Here is a 20278-nt window from a genome sequence, read left to right on the forward strand (position 1 = left end):
CTTCTGCTTTCCCCTCCATGGTGTTGTGTCCCTCACCCCCACCTGACGTTCTCTCCCTGGTGGGAGACATGCCCCACCCCCCCTCCTCCCCTCCCTCATACCTCCTGGCACTAGCTTTCCCGATGGTGTGGTGACACCACTCCTGGGGTCGGTCCGAACTCCTCCTATGCCCATGCTGTTGTTGCCCCCTCTATCTCCTCCTCACCCTCTCTTGCAGTCTGCTGCACTCACTCCCTCCTTTCTATGACTGGTCCCACTGTTCATAATGTGGCAATGCAGTCCCGTGCAAAATCATCCATTGGTTCTTCTCTATCTCCTCTGTGCCTTCTTTATCGCTGTCTCCCTTGCTGTCTGTCTAGGCCGCTCTTGTGGACAAACTCGACTGCTTCTGCAGAACAGTGAAGTTATGTTCCTTGCCCTGGCGTGTTACCCAGAGCCTGGCTGGGTACAGCATCCCAAATTTAATTTTGTCTTTGTATAGGGCTGATTTTGCCTCAATAAATTCTGCCCTGTGCTTTGTCAGGTCCACCCCAATGTCCTGGTATACTCTGATTGTTTGTCTGGCCCCTAGAAGGGAAACCCTGGAGTTCAGGGGCATCTTTGGTGTATTTCTAGTTGTTAAGGGTGAGGAGATATTTTAGACTGATTTTGTGGACTAAATTAGCTTCAAAGTGCCTATAAATTCTGTCTTTCGGAGGAGAGCCAACTGATGTGAGACTACTCAGCACATCCCAATCACCAGAAGGTCCACACCCTATCTTTAATTGTTGAGTTCCAATTATTGTTTATGATGATCACTAATCGTCCGATTATGTATCCCTGGCCGGGATTCTACGGTCGCCGACACTGAAATCGCGTTTGGCGATTGGCCGGAGAACCCCGTTCAAGACCAAATTGGGGCTGGCGCCGCTTTCGCTCGGAGAGTACACCGTGCGCCTCATCGAAGGCCTCAGGCCCCCGATGATCCGCCCCCGACTGGCCGAGTTCCCAACGCCGTCGGTCACGTGTGGTCTCATCCGTCGGGAACTCGGCGTGGCGGCTGCGGACACAGTCAAAGGAGGGCCGATCCGCAGGCAGGGAATACCGCCCGTTACTGAACACCGACGGCAAGCTGTTGGCCAAGGTGTTGGCCTCGCGAATTGAGGACTGCGTCCCGGGGTGATAGGCAAGGACCAAACAGGTTTTGTTAAAGGGAGGCAGTTGTCGGCGAATGTGAGGAGGCTGCTTAATTATACTTCAGAGGGGCAGGAGGTGGAGACAGTGGTGGCGATGGACGCGGAGAGGGTGTTTGAAGTGGGAATATCTGTGGGAAGTGCTGGAGCGGTCTGGGTTCAGGCAGGGGTTTGTGGACTGGGTCCGGTTGCTTTACAAAACACCGGTCGCAAGTGTGTATTTTGGGCTGCATCAGGGGAGAGGCAAGGTTGTCCGCTCTCCCCGTTGCTCTTTGCTTTGCCGATAGAGCTACTGGCAATGGTGCTTAGGGTGTTGGGGGACTGGAGAGGGATTGCGCGGGGCACGTCGAGCATAGGATCTCGCTGAATGCGGATGACCTGCTGCTATACATTTCGGACCCATTGGACAGTATTGGGGACATTATGGGGATGTTGAAGGAATTTGACCGGTTCTCCGGGTACAATTTGAATATGGGAAAGAGCGAGGTGTTCCCGATTGTTCCAGGTGTTCCCTAGAGGGCAGGAGAGGAGATTAGGGGAACTGCCGTTAAAGGTAGTGGGGGCAAGTTTTAGTTACTTGGACATCCAGGTGACAAAGATATGGGTGCAACTGTACAAGCTGAACTTGACTAGGCTGGTGGAGCAGATGAAGGGGGGCATCAAGAGGTGGGATGTGCTGCCGCTGTCGCTGGTGCGACAGGTGCAGGCAGTAAAAATGACGGTGCTGCCAAGGTTTCTGCTCATGTTTCAGAACCTCCTAATCTTCGTCCCGAAGGCATTCTTCAAAAAGATTAATGTGCTGATCTCTGCGTTTGTGTGGCGGGGAAGGCCCCGTGGTCAGGCGGGCTTTCCTGGAGCAGGGACGAGGAGAGGTTGGCGAACATGATGAAATACTATTGGGCGGGGAACACTGCCATTCTTAGGAAATGGATCATGGGGGTGGGTCGGCATTGGGGCGGGTGGAGGCAGCTTCGTGTAGGGGAACGAGGTTAAGGGCTTTGTGGTCAGTGCCTCTGCCGTTCTCACCGGCCATGAGCCCAGTGGGTGTGTTGGCCCTAAGGGTGTGGGGCAATGGAGGCAGCATTTGGGACTGGAGGGTGCTTCGGTGTGGACACGTGGTGAGTAAAGGGCCCGCGAATCACGCCCACCTGTTTTGGGCATGTTTGAAGCTGAGGGGGTTCTGGCAGAAGTTCGCGGATTTAATGTCCGAGATGTTGGGGGTGAAGGTGGCCCCGAGTCCAGAAGTGGCAATATTTGGGGTGTCGGAAGACCCGGGAGATCAGCGAAAGAGGCCGATATTTTGGTCTTTGCCTCCCTGATAGCCCGGAGACGGATTTTGGCGGGTGGAAGGACTCGGAGCCGCCAAAAGCGGGGGTGTGGGTGAGTGACCTTGCGGAATTCCGGATGCTGGAGAAGGTCAAGTTCGTCGCGAGGGTCAGTCGATGGGTTCACTCGGAGGTGGAAGACGTTCATTGATTTCTTTAAGGAGAGTTGAGGGGATCAACAAATGGGGAGTGGGGTGGGGGGAGTAAAGGGGTTAAAATGTGGAAGACAGGATGGGAGACGGGGAGGTATTGGGGAAGTGGTGGAGGGGGAATGGGTTTTGGTTGTTTATAATGTTGCATGGTTGTTTTTCTGCTTTTGTTTGTTTATATGAAAATGCCTTGAATAAAATATTTTTGAAAAAAGGACAATTAGGGAAGAACAATAAATGCTGGCCTGGCCAGTGACACGCATATCCCATGAAAGAATTAAAAAATATTGATATAACATGCCACATCTGCCTAGCCTCAATCCACAGCTCTTGATCAGAATATGTGATTTGACCACTAGATGGTAGTATAGCAAGTTGGAGGTGATTCCTCTTTCTCACCATTGGTTTTGGTCCAAGATATTTCCTACACTCAAGAAAGCCTGGGTATGTATAGGCAAAAACTAAGATTTCACACTGAATGTTAGTGAAATACATTTACAACCTGCTATTAAACTCACCACCCTCTCATTGATGGGCAGTTTTTCTGAGCATTCCACACATTCAGTTGTATGATTGCTTCTGTTCACTGGGACAATTATTTAGATAAGACCTGGAGCAAATGGTGCAAATGCCTGCAGATGATGCCAAAAAGTAATGGGTATAATTATTTCTTCAGAAGTTCAAAGTAACACTGATGCAGTGGGGGAATGGATTAAAATGTGGCAGATCGAACTGAAAATCAGTAAATGTGAGGTGATGTATATTTTTTTTTAAAGTTATTCAGCAGATCAGACAGCACATCTGGCAAGGGAAACAGATTTCAGGTCAACAGTCTTTCGTCAGAATTTTTTAAACTCCTAATGGTAGGAGGCTTCTGCTGTGGAAGAGCAAAGGGATTTGAGGTCATAGACTCACAGGACATTAAAGGCAACAGCTCAGGTTAATCAAGCAGATTTTATTGCAAGAGGTACAGAATATAAAAACCACAAGGTAATAATGATCCCTTATAAAACCTTAATTGGATCTTAATTAGAGTGCTGTGTTCAGTATTGGGCTCTACACTGGAGGATAATGATGCTTTAGCGAGAGCACAATGTAGATTCATTGGGAACCTACCTGCTCTGTGGAACTGCTTTGTCATTCAGAACATCACAGATTAGCGTGGCAATATGCAGGATAGTTGGGGGGGGGTAGTTAGAATTAGACCCTTTTCTGATGGAGGTTCAATAAGAAACCACTAATAAGAGATTAAATGTTAGATTTAGAACAGGAAGCAGGAGAAACCCTCTTCACAAAGAGAGTTTTCAAGATGTGGAATTCACTCTGAGGATTCATGGTTGAGGCAGAAATTGTCGACATTCAAGATTAAATTGAATAGGTGTATGAAGCAAAATGGGTTTAAGGGATATGGAGGACACAGTGGCTATATATATGATTAGGACAGTTAACCTGCACAACCAACACAAACTGATTAGGTTGAATGATATCTTTCCAAGTCGTAGCTCCTATTTATTTCAATATGCTAGTAATACATTCAAAAAGTAAACTCTTCCAATGACTCACTGGATTAATACATGCCACAGGTACCACTAAGACATGCAGACAAGAAGGTCTCAAGTTCAATCACTTTTTTCAACTGTTGGGGCTGGTACAATTGGTCATGCTACCTGAGCCAAGGAAGGGGGAGAGAAAACATCTCTTGCTACTGGTCATTGTCCAATATCTGTTACTGCAAAGTTCCTGTGTGTGGGCATAGGGTGAGATGCCTTTAACTAGCAGGTAACATGCCTGACACTCATCGTCAAAGTTTACATATAACAAAGGTTATTTGGGTGCCGTTTTGGAGGGCAACTGACATCTGTGGAATTTTACCTGAGCAAAAGTCACTGTCTCAGGGGTGCAGGAAAGGAGTCTGCAATAGAGAATTAAAAAGGCAACGGATAGGGAGTTTGAGGTCATACATCTTTTCTTTTCTCCCTCCTTTCTCTTATTCTGCTCTTTTTTAAATGCTGTTCAGTTGTAAATATTTTCCAGTCCTGAGGGAAGTTCTTGGACCTGTTTCTCAACAGGCCTGTCAAGTATTTCTAGCTTTTTCTGCTTATACTTTGCTCACTTATACAGCTTGAGTGAGGACAGGATGTAGCTAAACTGTGCAGGATTAAAAAGAAAATGTGCAGACACTTGTATGAAGAATGGTTACATTGGCAAGAAACTGCGAAATTGCTGGTACCTGTGGAATCAGATGAAAGGAGAATGGAAGGCGAAGAAGAAACTCAGAAGGGAAAGATCATTGTTAAATAATGCTTACAATGTTCGTTGGGGATGGTAAATGAAAGCTTTGAACCATCTTTAAACTAGGAGGAATGACGGCAAGATTAATTGCAGACACTCACCTGCAAGCATTCTATACCCAAAGAAGAAAGCTGCGATCAGGACAGCTACGACAGACACCGATGCCAAAGCAATTACAATTGTCTCCTCCTTGTAGTGCGGTCTCCAAGTACCTAGAACACAGAAAAATAAAAATAAATTACAGTGTTGTCACGCACTTTAGCGAGTATAGATAAAAACTTTAATGTACAAATAAGAAAGGCAGAATTGCCTTTGCTAACCTTGCACCTTATTAACAGCTCTCAAATGTTCAAAGTACTTCATATCCCATGAATCACATTGCACACTGCTACTATAGCAGCAAGAACAGCAGACATTTTCAGATCACAAGATCCCACTAACAGCACAACATAGAAAATAGGTGCAGGAGTAGGCCATTTGGCCCTTTGAGCCTGCATTACCATTCAATATGATCATGGCTGATCATGCAAATTTAGTATCACACTCTGGCTTTCCCTTGATCCCTTTACCCGCAAGGGCCACGCCCAGCTCCCTCTTGAATATATCCAACGACCCGGCCCCAACAGCTTTCTGTGATAGCGAATTCCACAAGTTCACAACTCTGAGAGAAGAAGTTCTTCCACATCTCAGTCCTGAATGGCTAACCCCTTATTCTTAGGCTGTGACCCCTAGTTCTGGACGTCCTCAACATCGGGAACATTCTTCCCACATCTAGCCTATCCAGTCCCATCAGGATTTTATATGTTTCTATGAGATCCCCTCCCATTCTTCTAAACTCCGGTGAATACAAGTCCAGTCGATCCAATCTTGCTTCATATGTCAGTCCTGCCATCCCGGGAGTTAATCTAGTGAACCTTCGCTGGACACCCTCAACACCAAGAATGTCCTTCCTCAAGCTAGGAGACCAAACCTGCACACAATACTCAAGGTGTGGCCTCGCCAATGCTCTGTATAACTGCAGCAAGACATCCCTATTCCTGTACTCAAATCCTCTCGCTAAGAATAATAGAATCATAGAATTTAAAGTGCGAAGGAGGCCATTCGGCCCATCGAGTCTGCATCGGCTCCTGGAAAGAGCCTCCACTGCCCCACCCCCATAACCCCATCGAACCTTTGACATTAAGGGGCAATTTAGCATGGCCAATCCACCTAACCCGCACATCTTTGGACTGGAAGGTCAACGTGCCATTAGCTTTCCTCACCTCCTCTGTATGTCTTAATGGTGACTCTGGGTGATTCATGATTCCTTTTTTTCATTTGTTTATGTTAACATGTGGGCTGCTGTTTGGGGGTTTGGTGGGAGGATGGGATCGTTGTTACTGATATGGGAATTGACATTGCATTCGTTACTGATTGTTGTTTATTGTTGGGTGTAAATTTGGGAGAAAATGTGAAAAAGGAGAATAAATATATTTCTAAAAAGCTTTCCTCTCCTCCTGCTGTACCTGCATGCCAATCTTCAGTGGCTATTGCACCATGTCACCCAGGTCTCACTGCATTTCCTTTTTCCTAAACTGCCACCAATCAGACATTAATCTACCTTCCTGTTTTTGCCACCAAAGTGGATAACCTTACATTTACCGAGATTATATAGCATTTGCCAAATATCTGCCCACTCAGCCAGTCTATCCTCTTTGCATCCTCCGCACAGCACACACTGCCAGCCAGCTTAGTGTCATCTGCAAATTTGGAGATATTGTAAGAGATTGCTTTGGTGGCTTTGGTTGAGAGACAAATGTTCTCCTGGACACCATAAAGCTTTTTTTTCCTTTTTTAAAAATAAATTTAGAGTACACAATTATTTTTTTTCCAAAATGGTCAGTGACCCAGGGCCCGGATCGAATCTGGGACCTCGGCGCTGTGAGGCAGCAGAGCTAACCACTGCACCACCGTGCTGCCCCTGGACACCATATAGCTGCCTGCTGTTCTTTGAATAGTGCTGCCCTAGGTTCTGTGATTCCCACTGGGGTCAATTCGCTCAATTGGTTGGATAGCTGGTTCGTGATGCGGAACAACGCCAACTGTGCAGGTTTAATTCCTGTACTAGCTGAGGTTCCTCCTGAAGGCTTCACCTTCTCAACCTTGACTCTCGCCTGTGGTGTGGTGACACCCAGGTTAAATCACCACCAGTCAGCTCTCAAAGGGGAGAGCAGTCTATGGTTTCCTGGGTCTGTGGCAGCATTTACAATTCCCACTGAACTGTCCAAACAGATGACAGGACAGAGTTTCCAAAGAACATTACTTCAGACAATGCAGCACACCAACTGAGGGTGCTAGAAACCTAATCAAGGTGGTTTGCACTTGATTTGTCAGTTCTAACATACCTCCATCCATCGGTATTCCACCCTTGTGTTATATGACTCAAAGGCTTGCTTTAAACATACCCAGATTCAGAAAATCAGAATCTCATAGAATCATAGAATTTACAGTGCAGAAGGAGGTCGTTCGGCCCATCAAGTCTGTACCGGCCATTGGAAAGAACACCCTACTTAAGCCCATGCCTCCACTCTATCCCCACCTAACCTTTTTGGACAATTCAACATGGCCAACCCACCTAACTTGCACATCTTTTGGACTGTGGGAGGAAACAGGAGCACCCGGAGGAAACCCCGCAGACACAGGGAGAACGTGCAGACTCCATACAGACAATGACCCAAGCCGGGAATCGAACCTGGGACCCTGGAGCTGTGAAGCAACAGTGCTAGCCACTGTTCTGCCGTGCCGCCACTATCTATAACTGATCTGCCAGCTGTTTCTTCACATTTTAAGTGAACACAGTATAAAAATTTCACCTGGCCATCGCTTTAATGGTCCATCTATAAATCTCACAAAGGGAACATCTAATCTAGTAACCATAAAAAATTATATACATCTTGCCAAAGGAAGCAGCTAGTCGGCCTATTATTAAAACGTGCCTTTCAAACCTGAGGGCAAGTTTGCTAACCTCTGGTCTTGGCATGAATAACATGCCTACAACATCGAATGCCAAGTTTGCTCATCAAGCTGCCAGCATGGCTGGCTGAGCTCCACTATTTTCTGGTGGGCATTCTAGACGATATGTTCATACGGTGATGAAATGTTCTATTATCAAAGATATCCCTGGTTGATACTGAGCCAATCCAACTAGAAGGTCTGTATTTGAGGTGTTTTGTACTGAATCAGCTTGTCAAAGCAAGAAGGGGTGCAACTGGCTGTCTCATTGACTGCTGAAGAGGAAAAGAAAATCTGCCATTTTACATTGTTGACGTGAAGTGTATCGCAGCTACCAATGTGCGAGGAAAATTGCAGTAGAACCAAAGCATTTTAATGTTAAGCAGCAACACAGACGAGGAACTAAACCTGGGATGCTCGACTGGTAATGCTTTACATTCTCGGGGGCAGCACAGTGGCACTGTGGTTAGCACTGCTGCCTCACGGTGCCGAGGTCCAAGGTTCGATCCCGGCTCTGGGTCACTGTGTGGAGTTTGCACATTCTCCCTGTGGTTGCGTGGGTTTCGCCCCCACAACCCAAAGACGTGCAATAGGTGGATTGGCCATGCTAAATTGTCCTTTAATTGGAAAAAAAATGAATTGGGTACTCACCCTAAATTTATATAAAAACAAATTTAAAAATGTTTTACATTCTCTACTTGGCAGTGCTTGTGATCACCTGAGTACCTTTGTTGATTAAAGAACACCACTTCAGACAATTTAGCACTATAGATTAAAGGACCACTACGGTGCTCAATTCTCTGAACTAGGGCTTGAAGCCATACCCTTTTGAGTTTGAGTGATGGGTGCTACCAGTGACACCTAAAAGATTGAGGAAGATGTTCTACAAATTTGAGGTCCTGTGGAAGAATGAGCTAATGGGTAATTGTCTTGATTTTACATGAATTCCAGCAGATGTTCCCTCGCTTTAGTAAGGGGTCACTGAAGCCAATGTTCTTCACCTCCGATTGAAACCCTGGCAGAGATCTGCTAGCCTAGTACACACAAGGAATCAAAGTTCGGACACTGTTGATTGGCAGTGTTTAACATGACTACAAGTAGAATTCTTAGCCACCGTTCCATCAAGTTGAGTCACAGAGGGCGGGATTCTCCCATGCCGCGCCGTTAGGAAGAATCGCCGTTCGCGCCGGATTTTTGCGCGACGCCGGTCCGACGCTGTTCCGCCATTCTCCCAATGGCGAGAACGGCGTCATCGAGGTCAGCGCAGCGTCTCCCAGAGAATCGCCTGAGGTGCTAAGTCTTGCGATTCTCGGGGCCCCCCGCTATTCAGCGGCCCGTATGGGCCGAAGCCCGTCGTGACCTGCGGTTCCCCCATGCAAAATAAATTCGTCAGCCAGTCGTGCGGAGTGAGGAGGTGAGCAGCCGGCGTTTTCGGAGGCAGCATGTTGTGGTTTCCACGACCAGTGCTGGCGCGGGAGGGTGTTTGGGGAAGGGTGCCGCCATGTTTGGGGGGGGGAGAGAGAGAAAGGAGGAGGGGAGGGTGTAGAAGGAGGGGGGAAGGAGAAGGTGGGAAAGGAGGGGGGTAGAGGGTGCAGTCATGTTCGGGGGGAGGTGAGGGGACGGGCAGGGAACCTCCATGTTCTGGGGGAGGGGGGGGGGGGGGGGGTTCCGCGGGAGCGACATGCCAGCCGGCCTGCCATGGCAGGACAGTGGCAAAGCCACCCCTGCAAGTTGAGGTCATGCTGATGGGCAAAGGCCACTGGCGCCGCCATCCAACGCGGCCACACGCCTTGACCTTGGGTGCGCCCCTCCTGCAGATCGTAATGTTTGGACACCAGCCAGCGGTGTTTGCCACCGTGGCGGGAGCCGCTGCCCTGCAGGTGCCCCTTCGGCAGCGTCGACGCAGACAGCTCAGAGCAGCTGCAGCAGCGGCGGCTGCAGCAGAGGGACTGGCTGCAGAGGGCCCTGTGCCACCCGCTCAGGTGTAGGCCCGCCCGCCGGACAGGTGCAAGAGGAGGCGGAGGGGGACGATGACCACCACATCATTGGGAATGCACAGGACAAGGATACTGATCTTGATTTGCAAGGGGGGGGGGGGGAGAGAAAGAGAGCAGCCCCAAGTTTACCGTCACCGCATGTCCTTCGAGGACCTGCCAGACAGGGCATGCAGGAAGAGACTCCGGATGAGTAGGGAGACCGTCGCACATATATGCCACCTCACGGCACACCTGGCATCACGTAGAACGGGCCGTCAAGGTGACGGTTGCCCTCAACTTCTACGTGACGGGGTCATTCCAGGCGCCGAGCGGGGACCTGTCCGGTACCCCCCAGGCATCGGTGCACCGGTGCATCCGAGCAGTCGCCGATGCCCTGTATGTCATCGCCAACCGGTACATCCAGTTTCCAGAGGACCGCGCACACCAGGATGCCCGAGCAGCGGGATTCACCTCCGTGGCCAGGATACCAATGGTCCAGGGGGTGATTGATAGGGTGCACGTCACCATGTGTCGACCATCGGAGAACAGGGACGTGTTCATGAACAGAAAGGGGACCTATTCCATGAACATTCAGGTGGTCTGCGACCACCTCATGAAGATCATGCACATGTGCATGATGCCTTTATACTGGCGCAATCCTTCATTCCCGGAATGTTCGAGGGATATCCCCCCCCCGGCTGAGGGGCTGGTTGCTGGGCGACAGGGGTGACCCGTTGCGGTCGTGGCTGATGACACCTATAGTGAGGCCCACAGACCAACGCAGAGACCCGCTACAATGAGGCTCATGCAGCAACCAGGGGTGTTGTCGAGAGGTGCTTTGGCCTCTTGAAGATGCGCTTCAGGTGCCTGGACCGCTCTGGTGGGGCCCTCCAGTACCATTCGGAGAAGGTCAGCCGCATAGTTGTTCTCTGCTGCGTCTTGCACAACATAGCCCAGCAGAGGGGCGATGTCCTGGAGGAGGAGGCACAGGGGGAGTCCAATGAGGGCGACACATCTGTACATGAGGAGGAGGGGGATGGGGGGGGCACAGGCGCGACATGAGGGCTGGATATGGACGGGAGGCTGCACAGCGCCACCGGCTTGGCGAGCGAGCACGTGAGGCGTTGATCGGCGCACGTTTCACCAACTAGGGGGAGGGCATCGCTGAGCAAGGCACTTGCACCACCGTTCCACCCAAACGCACCACCCAGCACCCCCCACCTCCCGCACCATCCGACAACCCTAGCTCCCACACCACCACTTTCACAGCACCTTACACCTGCGGCATAACAGGGGTAATTGCTTGTGTAAGCGGGTGTGATCAATGCCATGTTGAATGATGACAACCCGCTCTGCGATGAACTGTGAGCTCTGGATCGTTAGACAATGTCGGACTCATGGCGGCAGTTACACCCTCCACCTGGGTGGTTCCTGTATGCGTCACGGATATTCCATCACATGGCCATGTGGGGTAGCTGGTGTTGGTGTTCTGAGGACAACGGAGGGGGGGGGGAACACACACCCGGCCTTACCGTTGTACTGAACTTCGACCCCAGCGCCACTCGATCCCCTTCATGACCCCTCAGGCACCGGACATAGCACAGAGGCATCTAGGTTTGGTGTAACAGTGACTTTAATTGTGACATTCACATACAAGTGCCCTAGCCCCTATAACTAAGCTGTGCCCTGCACCCATGCCAACTTACTACGTGCCGAACGTCTTTGCCCTACCACTACGCCTTGATGTTTCCCCAGACGGTACAGCAGGAGTGGAGGCGGACTACTGAGACTCCTGCCCTGCGACTTGGCTCCCCGTCGGCACGCATTTCCTGGAACGGCCCGGCTTGGATGGGCCAGGCTGCTCGGCGGGCGTGCTGGATGGTGTGGTGCCACCCTGCTCTGCCCCCTGCCCACCAGATGCACCAGCGATGGAACGGGGGGAGTCCGAGTGTTCCGGGACCTCCCTTGCATGAGTCACCGGGACGAGCCCTAGAACCTCCTCCTCCCTCGGGGAGCCCGGTGGCCCCTGCGCCTCACTATGGGACGGTGGCGCGAGCGGAGACAAACACCATGGCACCACCGACACCTGGCGCTGCCAGTCCTGGAGGCCCGCTGTGGCATCAACCAGGGTCTGAACGTTCGCAGCGATGGAGCTCAGGGAGTGCGCCATCCCTGCCAGGGACTGTGCAACCTCCCTCTGGGCTTCTGCGACACCATCCAGCACATGCGCAAGGCCGCCGCTCTCAGCGATGGCCTGCTGAGACTGGGCCATGGCCTGCTGAGACTGGGCCTGACCCCTGAGCGCGGCGGCAATGTCCAGCTGACTCTGGGACATCGCTGCCTGCGAGAGGGCAGCCCTGTCCTGGGCCACGGATGACGCGTGCACATGAAGCCCCACGCCTTGCAGAACCTGACCCATGGACGAAACCGTTGCCCCCATTGCCTCCACCGCGGACGCCACCCGTGCGGTGTCGGCCTGGGTGTCAGCCATGGCCGGCACCACTCCCTGCTCCTGGATGCGGATGGACTCCTCCAACTGCGTCGGCAGATGCTGGAAGGCGGCCATCATCCCGTTGTCAACTCCCTGGGTTTCCAAACGCATAGGGTCTGTGGGTGGGTCTGGTAAGTCCAGGAACCCGGGAACCGTCTGGGCGACAGCTGGGTGCTGGGGCTGGGCTGCCCTCCGACCGCCCGGCCCCTCGGCCTCTCCTCCCTCCACCTGCTGTACCGGTTTGGCTGTGTGGTGCGCACCAGTCAGTGTCCCAGAAGCCTCATCACTATTGTGCCCAAACGAGGTGAGGGTATCTGCGACGGTGGAGGGTGTGGGTGACAGCTGTGACGCAAGGTCCATGTCCTCATCGGACCCCAGGTCTGGGGTCTCCTGGGTCGAGCCTTGGACCGATGGATGTTGTCCCCGGCCCACGTGAGGGGCCGTGTCCGGTCTGTCCATCATTTGTTTGGCCGTCCTCTGTGCGTCACTGTCCAGAATCCCCGTCCTCTGTCCGTCACTGTCCTGGCTCTCTGTCCTCTCTTTGTCCGTCTCATGGCCGTCAGTGTCCTGACTGTCCATCCTGTGTCCGTCAGTGTCGTTTGTGTCGGTCCTCAGTGCGTCCGTCTCCTGTGGCCCAGCTTCGGAAGAGGGCCCTCCTGTCCGTCTTCCTTCCTCCTCCCTGCCGTGCATCCCTGTGGGCGGATGGACGTGGGCTTGTCTGAGACGTTCCGAGACGATCGGCGGCTGGCCCTGGAATACACAATAAAGCATGTATCGTTAGACACGCGGAGTCGGGTGTGAGGGGGCAGTGTGAGGGGGTGGAGTGTGAGGGGGTGGGTTAGTTGGTGGAGGGGGCAGTGTGAGGGGGGGTGAGGGGGTGGATTGTGAGGGGAGTGTGAGGGGGTGGTGGGGGCAGTGTGAGGGGATGCAGTGTGAGGGGGGGTTAGAGGGTGGAGGGGTCAGTGTAAGCGGGTGGAGCGTGAGGGGGGGTCGAGGGGGCGCAGTGTGAGGGGGGGAAGGGGGGAGGTGAGGGGCTGAGGGAGTGTAGCCAGGCAGGGGAGTCTCACTTGGTACTGCGCCTCCGACCTGGCATGGCGCTACCTCCCGGGTGGCGGCTCCCCCAGCAAAGTCCAGAGCCCTCTGCTCATGGACGGTGAGGAGGTACTGAACAGGTGAACCCCCTCGGTTCTTGCACACTCACGATGGTTGTGGGCTGTCTTATCCTGCGGGAGGGGGGAACCATCAGAGTTAGGCAGTCAGCAGCAAGACGCGCAGATGTTGGCAACATTATGACTGGGGGGGCACTGGGCACCACGCCATGGGAGCTCGCAAAGGCGGTGTGGTGCCCATGTGGGTTGTGTGGTACGTGGTGCCCCCCCTCCTGCGTGGGTAGGGAGGGGGGGCGTGCGGCACGATGTGATTGGGGTGGGGGGTGGCCCAGGGGGACTCTCAGGGTACTTACTCTGGCTGCCCTCGTGAGGTCATGGAGCTTCTTGCGGCACTGCTCTCCCGAGCGTGGGGTGTGCCCCACAGCGCTAACAGCGATGCCCACATCACGCCAGCTGCGCCTGACTGCTGGCTGGGTGCCGGTGGCCACGTCTTGGGCACAGGATCACCCTCCGCTCTTCCACTGCGTCCAGCAGTGTCTCCAGGTCATTGTCCCGGAACCTGGGAGCGGCACAGCAGGGCGCAGCCATCTCTCTGTGTCAGGGCCTGTGCGCCGATCGCGCACATAAAATGACGCGGCGCCGCATCATCCGGGAGTCTCGCGATGACGGCGCCGCTTTGCCACCACGCCCACCGCGTTTCTCGCGGCTCCGCTGCTGGCCCCTTTTCGGTACCTGAATCGATGCTGCCGGTGGCCTGTTAGCGCCGCCATGAAACGCGACGGCGTTCACGACTGTGCGGACAATCTGACTCGCCATCGGAGAATCCCACCCAGAATCTATTACGTGTTTCAGACCCAGCCATCAAATCAAAATTAATCGCCATTCAACATGCTGTAAATATAATATGCGGATATGGGGAGAATGTGCAAACTCCACACGGACAGTGACCCAGGGCCGGAATTCGAATCCAGGTCCTCAGCGCCGTAGTCCCAGTGCTAACCACTGCGCCATATGCCGCCCCCAACAAATCAGAGTTAACAGTGTACCATTTTTCCCTTTTTAATCCCCTCACCATTTCCCCCCCACTCCGCAACGAGCTCCTCAAATATCGTCATGAACTGCCTCCACTGTACCTCAAAGCTGTTTTCCGACCCCCTCAAGACAAATTTAATCGTTTCCAACCAGAGCAGCTCATACAAGTCTCCCAGCCAAGCCGCAATTCCTGGTGGCGTATCCGGCCTCCAGTTCAAAAGAATCTGTCGCCGGGCAATCAGAGAGGCGAATGCCATGACATCGGCCCTCCAACAACTCCGACACCTCCAAAACCCCAAAGATCACCACCATGGGTTCCAGCTTCATCTCCGCTCCCCTATCCTCGATAAGGTCCCAAACACCGCCTCCCAGAAGATCTCCAACTTCTTGCAACCCCCCCAAAACATGTGAACGTGGTTCGCCGGACCCGCCCACACTTCTCATTTCCATCCGTTACCCCTGGGAAGAACCCACTCATCCGAGCCCGAGTCATGTGCCCCACTGTAAACAGAATCAAGCACATTCTCGCACAGGAAGAAGCCGAATTCACTCGCTGCATCGCCTCACACCTGAGCCCCATCCTATCTCCCTTCCCAACTCCCGCTTAATCCTTTCCACCCGCGCCTCACCCTGCTTTCCCAACCACCCTTATATGTTACCAATCCTACCCTCCCTTACCTCATCTGAGAGCAGCAGCTTGTCCAGCAGCGTGTACTCTGGTAGTTGATGGAACGTTGGTGGCTCCTCGCGCGTAAAGTCCTGCACCTGCCAGTACCTAAACATCTTCTCCCCGCACCCCGTGCATTGAATTCCATCTTATTTTAAAATTTAGAATGCCCAATTCATTTTTTCCAATAAAGGGGCAATTTAGCGTGGCCAATCCACCTCCCCCGCACATCTTTGGGTTGTGAGGGCGAAACTCACGCAAACACAGGGAGAATATGCAAACTCCACTCAGAGTGACCCAGAGCCGAGATCGAACCTGGGACCCCTGCGCCGTGCGGCAGCAGTGCTAACCCACTGCACTGAAACCCACTGAAAGATGTGCTGTTACACGAATTGGACATTCTAAATTCTCTCTCCGTGTATCCGAACAGGCGCAGGAATGTGGCGACTACGAGGCGTTTCACAGTAACTTCATTGCAGTGTTAATGTAAGCCTTCTTGTGATAATAAAAGATTAAAAAATAGATTTGTTTTTAAATGGTAACCCCCCCCCGTTCACCAGGACCACCTCACTCCTCCATACATTCAACTTATAGCCGGAAAACACCTCAAATCTCTCCCATAAACCCATAATTCTGCTCATATTTTTCAACGGGTCCGCCAGAAACAACAACAGGTCGTTTGCATAGAATGATAGCCGATGCACCCTATCCCCCCTCACAATCCTTTGCCACTCTGCCTACGACCGGAGGGCCATCGCCAAGGGCTCAATTGCCAACTCAAACAACAATTGCGACAACAGGCACCCCTGCCTCGTCCCCCTATGCAACCCAAAATACCCCAGACTCGTCTCGTTCGCTCAAACACTAGCCATGGGGGACGCATACACCAATCACACCCACCCCATTAATTTTGGCCCAAACCCAAACCCTCCCAGAACTTCAAAAAGGTGCCTCCACGTTAAATTGTGTTCATATGATTGCATCAATTTGAAGAGGTCTCCAGGATAGTCGCAATTCCAAGCTGCATACACATGAATATTACAAACAATGCTGAGAAAACAAAGCAGCAGGTTCTTTAAAGGGATTTACAGCCTTGGGTTCTGCAGCAAACAGAAATATTTAGTTGACTATATTGTCCAGAGTGCATAATTGGGAGTTCTAGTTTTTTCTTTCACAGCACCTGGCACTCAAAAGCATGAGCAAGAGACTTCCGGGTGCGGCGATGACCAGCTGAGTCGCACGTTTCGGCGGCTCCCAGTGAAACGGACTTTTGGGCTCTTGATAGGAGCCCCAACGGCAATTTTGACGGCTAAAAACACTGTGCGGTAAACCAGAAGGGAATCCCCCCTGGATACGGATGAAAAAAGGAGGAGAAAGTGGCCGGATTGCAGTGGATCCTTTAGAACAGCGGCAAGGAAGGCAAGCAAAAACCAAGATGGCGTCGGAAGGTGGCAGTTTAACATGGGGCCCTGAACAACAAGAGTTCTTGAAATGCTGTGTGGAAGAGCTCAAAAAGGAAATGAAGAAAGAGCTGTTGGCCCCGATACTACAGGCGATCGAAGGGCTAAAGGAGGAACAAAAGACCCAGGAGCGGGAGCTTCGGGTTGTGAAGGCAAAGGCAGCCGAGAATGAGGACGACATACAGGGCCTGGTGGTGAAGACGGAGATGCATGAGGCACATCAGAAACGATGTGTGGAAAGGTTGGAGGCACTGGAGAACAACGCAAGGAGGAACAACCTGAGGATTCTTGGTCTTCCTGAAGGTGCGGAGAGAGCGGACGTCGGGGCATATGTGAGCGCGATGCTGCACTCGTTGATGGGAGCGGAGGCCCCGGCGGGTCCGTTGGAGGTGGAGGGAGCACACCGAGTGATGGCGCGAGGACCGAGAGCAGGAGAAATTCCCAGAGCCATAGTGGTGAGATTCCTCCGTTTTAAGGATAGAGAAATGGTCCTTAGATGGGCAAAGAAAACTCGGAGCAGTAAATGGGAGAACGCGGTGATCCGCGTTTATCAAGACTGGAGTGCGAGGTGGCGAGAAGGAGGGCGAGCTTTAATCGGGCCAAGGCGGTGCTTCATAAAAAGAAGATAAAATTTGGAATGCTGCAACCGGCAAGACTGTGGGTCACATATCGAGGGAGGCACCACTACTTTGAGACGGCGGATGAAGCGTGGACTTTTATTGTGGAAGAAAAACTGGAATGAGCGGGTTATTAAAAAGAACGTTTGAACAAAGTGGTGGGGCGAATGTGGGGGGCGAAGAAGGGGGTTAAAAAGGGGGGAAAGAGGAGTTTTATGTACTAATCCTGCGATGCGGTAACTTTTCTCTCTTCCACAGGTGGTGATGGGGGAGGAGGGAGGTGGAGATGGGGCGTTGGCCATTGGGGGCGGGGCCAAGGGAGAAGCGCGGGCTTGGTTCCCGCGCTATGATAATCATGGCGGGAATAGAGAAGCAGGAAGGAGGGGGCGTCGCACGGTGCGAGCCGAGGTCATGGGGGGAAGCCGAGGTCGGCCAGAGTTTGCTGACTTCTGGGAGCAACATGGGGGGAGTAATTACGCTAGCGGGGGATCTAGCGGGGGGGGGTGGGAGGGGGGAATTACTGGGTTGCTGCTGCTGGGGAGAGGGGGGAGCTGGTATGGGAGGGGATGGGCGGGGGGGCACCGCCTGGGGGAGATACAGCTGCGTGGGAACCAGGTGAGGAGCTGTAAAAAAGGGATGGCTAATCGACAAGGGGGGGGGGGGGGGGGGGGGTGGGTGGGTAGGAAGCCCCCCAACCCGGCTGATCACGTGGAACGTGAGAGGGCTGAACAGGCCGATAAAGAGGGCACGGGTACTCGCACACCTTAAGAAACTTAAGGCAGATGTGGTTATGTTACAGGAAACGCACCTGAAACTGATAGACCAGGTTAGGCTACGCAAAGGATGGGTGGGGCAGGTGTTCCATTCAGGGCTAGATGCGAAAAACAGGGGGGTGGCTATATTAGTGGGGAAGCGGGTAATGTTCGAGGCAAAGACTATAGTGGCGGATAACGGGGGCAGATACGTGATGGTGAGTGGCAAACTACAGGGGTAGACGGTGGTTTTGGTAAACGTATATGCCCCGAACTGGGATGATGCCAATTTTATGAGGCGGATGCTAGGACGCATTCCGGACCTAGAGGTGGGAAAGCTGATAATGGGGGGAGATTTTAATACGGTGTTGGAACCAGGGCTGGATAGGTCGAAGTCCAGGACTGGAAGGAGGCCGGCAGCAGCCAAGGTACTTAAAGATTTTATGGAGCAGATGGGAGGTGTAGACCCGTGGAGATTTAGCAGACCTAGGAGTAAGAAGTTCTCGTTTTTCTTCTATGTCCATAAAGTCTACTCGCGAATAGACTTTTTTGTGCTGGGAAGGGCGTTGATCCCGAAGGTGAGGGGAACGGAGTATACGGCTATAGCCATTTCGGATCACGCTCCACACTGGGTAGACTTGGAGATAGGGGAGGAAACAGGAGGGCGCCCACCCTGGAGAATGGACATGGGACTAATGGCAGATGAGGGGGTGTGTCTAAGGGTGAGGGCGTGCATTGAAAAGTACTTGGAACTCAATGATAATGGGGAGGCCCAGGTGGGAGTGGTCTGGGAGGCGCTGAAGGCGGTGGTTAGAGGGGAGCTGATATCAATAAGGGCACATAAAGGGAAGCAGGAGAGTAAGGAACGGGAGCGGTTGCTGCAAGAACTTTTGAGGGTGGACAGACAATATGCGGAAGCACCGGAGGAGGGACTGTACAGGGAAAGGCAAAGGCTACATGTAGAATTTGACTTGCTGACTACGGGCACTGCAGAGGCACAATGGAGGAAGGCACAGGGTGTACAGTACGAATATGGGGAGAAGGCGAGCAGGTTGCTGGCACACCAATTGAGGAAAAGGGGAGCAGCGAGGGAAATAGGGGGAGTGAGGGATGAGGAAGGAGAGATGGAGCGGGGAGCGGAGAGAGTGAATGGAGTGTTCAAGACATTTTATAAAAAATTATATGAAGCTCAACCCCCGGATGGGAGGGAGAGAATGATGGGCTTTTTGGATCGGCTGGAATTTCCCAAGGTGGAAGAGCAGGAAAGGGTGGGACTGGGAGCACAGATCGAGGTAGAAGAAGTGGTGAAAGGAATTAGGAGCATGCAGGCGGGAAAGGCCCCGGGACCGGATGGATTCCCAGTCGAATTCTATAGAAAATATGTGGACTTGCTCGCCCCGGTATTGACGAGGACCTTTAATGAGGCAAAGGAAAGGGGACAACTGCCCCCAACTATGTCTGAAGCAACGATATCGCTTCTCTTAAAGAAGGAAAAGGACCCGCTACAATGCGGGTCCTATAGACCTATTTCCCTCCTAAATGTAGATGCCAAGATCCTGGCCAAGGTAATGGCAATGAGAATAGAGGAATGTGTCCCGGGGGTGGTCCACGAGGACCAAACTGGGTTTGTGAAGGGGAGACAGCTGAACACGAATATACGGAGGCTGTTAGGGGTAATGATGATGCCCCCACCAGAGGGGGAAACGGAGATAGTAGTGGCGATGGATGCCGAGAAAGCATTTGATAGAGTGGAGTGGGATTATTTGTGGGAGGTGTTGAGGAGATTTGGTTTTGGAGAGGGGTATGTTAGATGGGTGCAGCTGTTGTATAGGGCCCCGATGGCGAGCGTGGTCACGAATGGACGGGGATCTGCATATTTTCGGCTCCATAGAGGGACAAGGCAGGGATGCCCACTGTCCCCATTATTGTTTGCACTGGCGATTGAGCCCCTGGCGATAGCGTTGAGGGGTTCCAAGAAGTGGAGGGGAGTACTTAGAGGAGGAGAAGAACACCGGGTATCTTTGTATGCGGACGATTTGTTACTATATGTGGCAGACCCGGCGGAGGGGATGCCAGAAATAATGCGGATACTTGGGGAGTTTGGGGATTTTTCAGGGTATAAATTGAACATGGGGAAAAGTGAGTTGTTTGTGGTGCATCCAGGGGAGCAGAGTAGAGAAATAGAGGACCTACCGTTGAGGAAGGTAACAAGGGACTTTCGTTACCCGGGGATCCAGATAGCCAA

At 52.4% G+C, this 20278-nt stretch overlaps 1 protein-coding gene across 3 annotated transcripts in view; it reads right to left on the reverse strand.

The window, feature by feature from the left end:
• Positions 1–20278, reverse strand: part of bmpr2b (bone morphogenetic protein receptor, type II b (serine/threonine kinase)) — a 490709-nt gene that overhangs the window by 93628 nt on the left and 376803 nt on the right. For all 3 annotated transcript variants that reach the window (XM_072483685.1, XM_072483695.1, XM_072483676.1), the window contains exon 4: positions 5040–5150. In XM_072483685.1, the coding sequence (XP_072339786.1) occupies positions 5040–5150 (111 nt within the window). The remainder of the gene's footprint in view (positions 1–5039; positions 5151–20278) is intronic.

The sequence above is a fragment of the Scyliorhinus torazame genome, chromosome 2, assembly GCF_047496885.1.
Source record: "Scyliorhinus torazame isolate Kashiwa2021f chromosome 2, sScyTor2.1, whole genome shotgun sequence".
Lineage (NCBI taxonomy): Eukaryota > Metazoa > Chordata > Chondrichthyes > Carcharhiniformes > Scyliorhinidae > Scyliorhinus > Scyliorhinus torazame.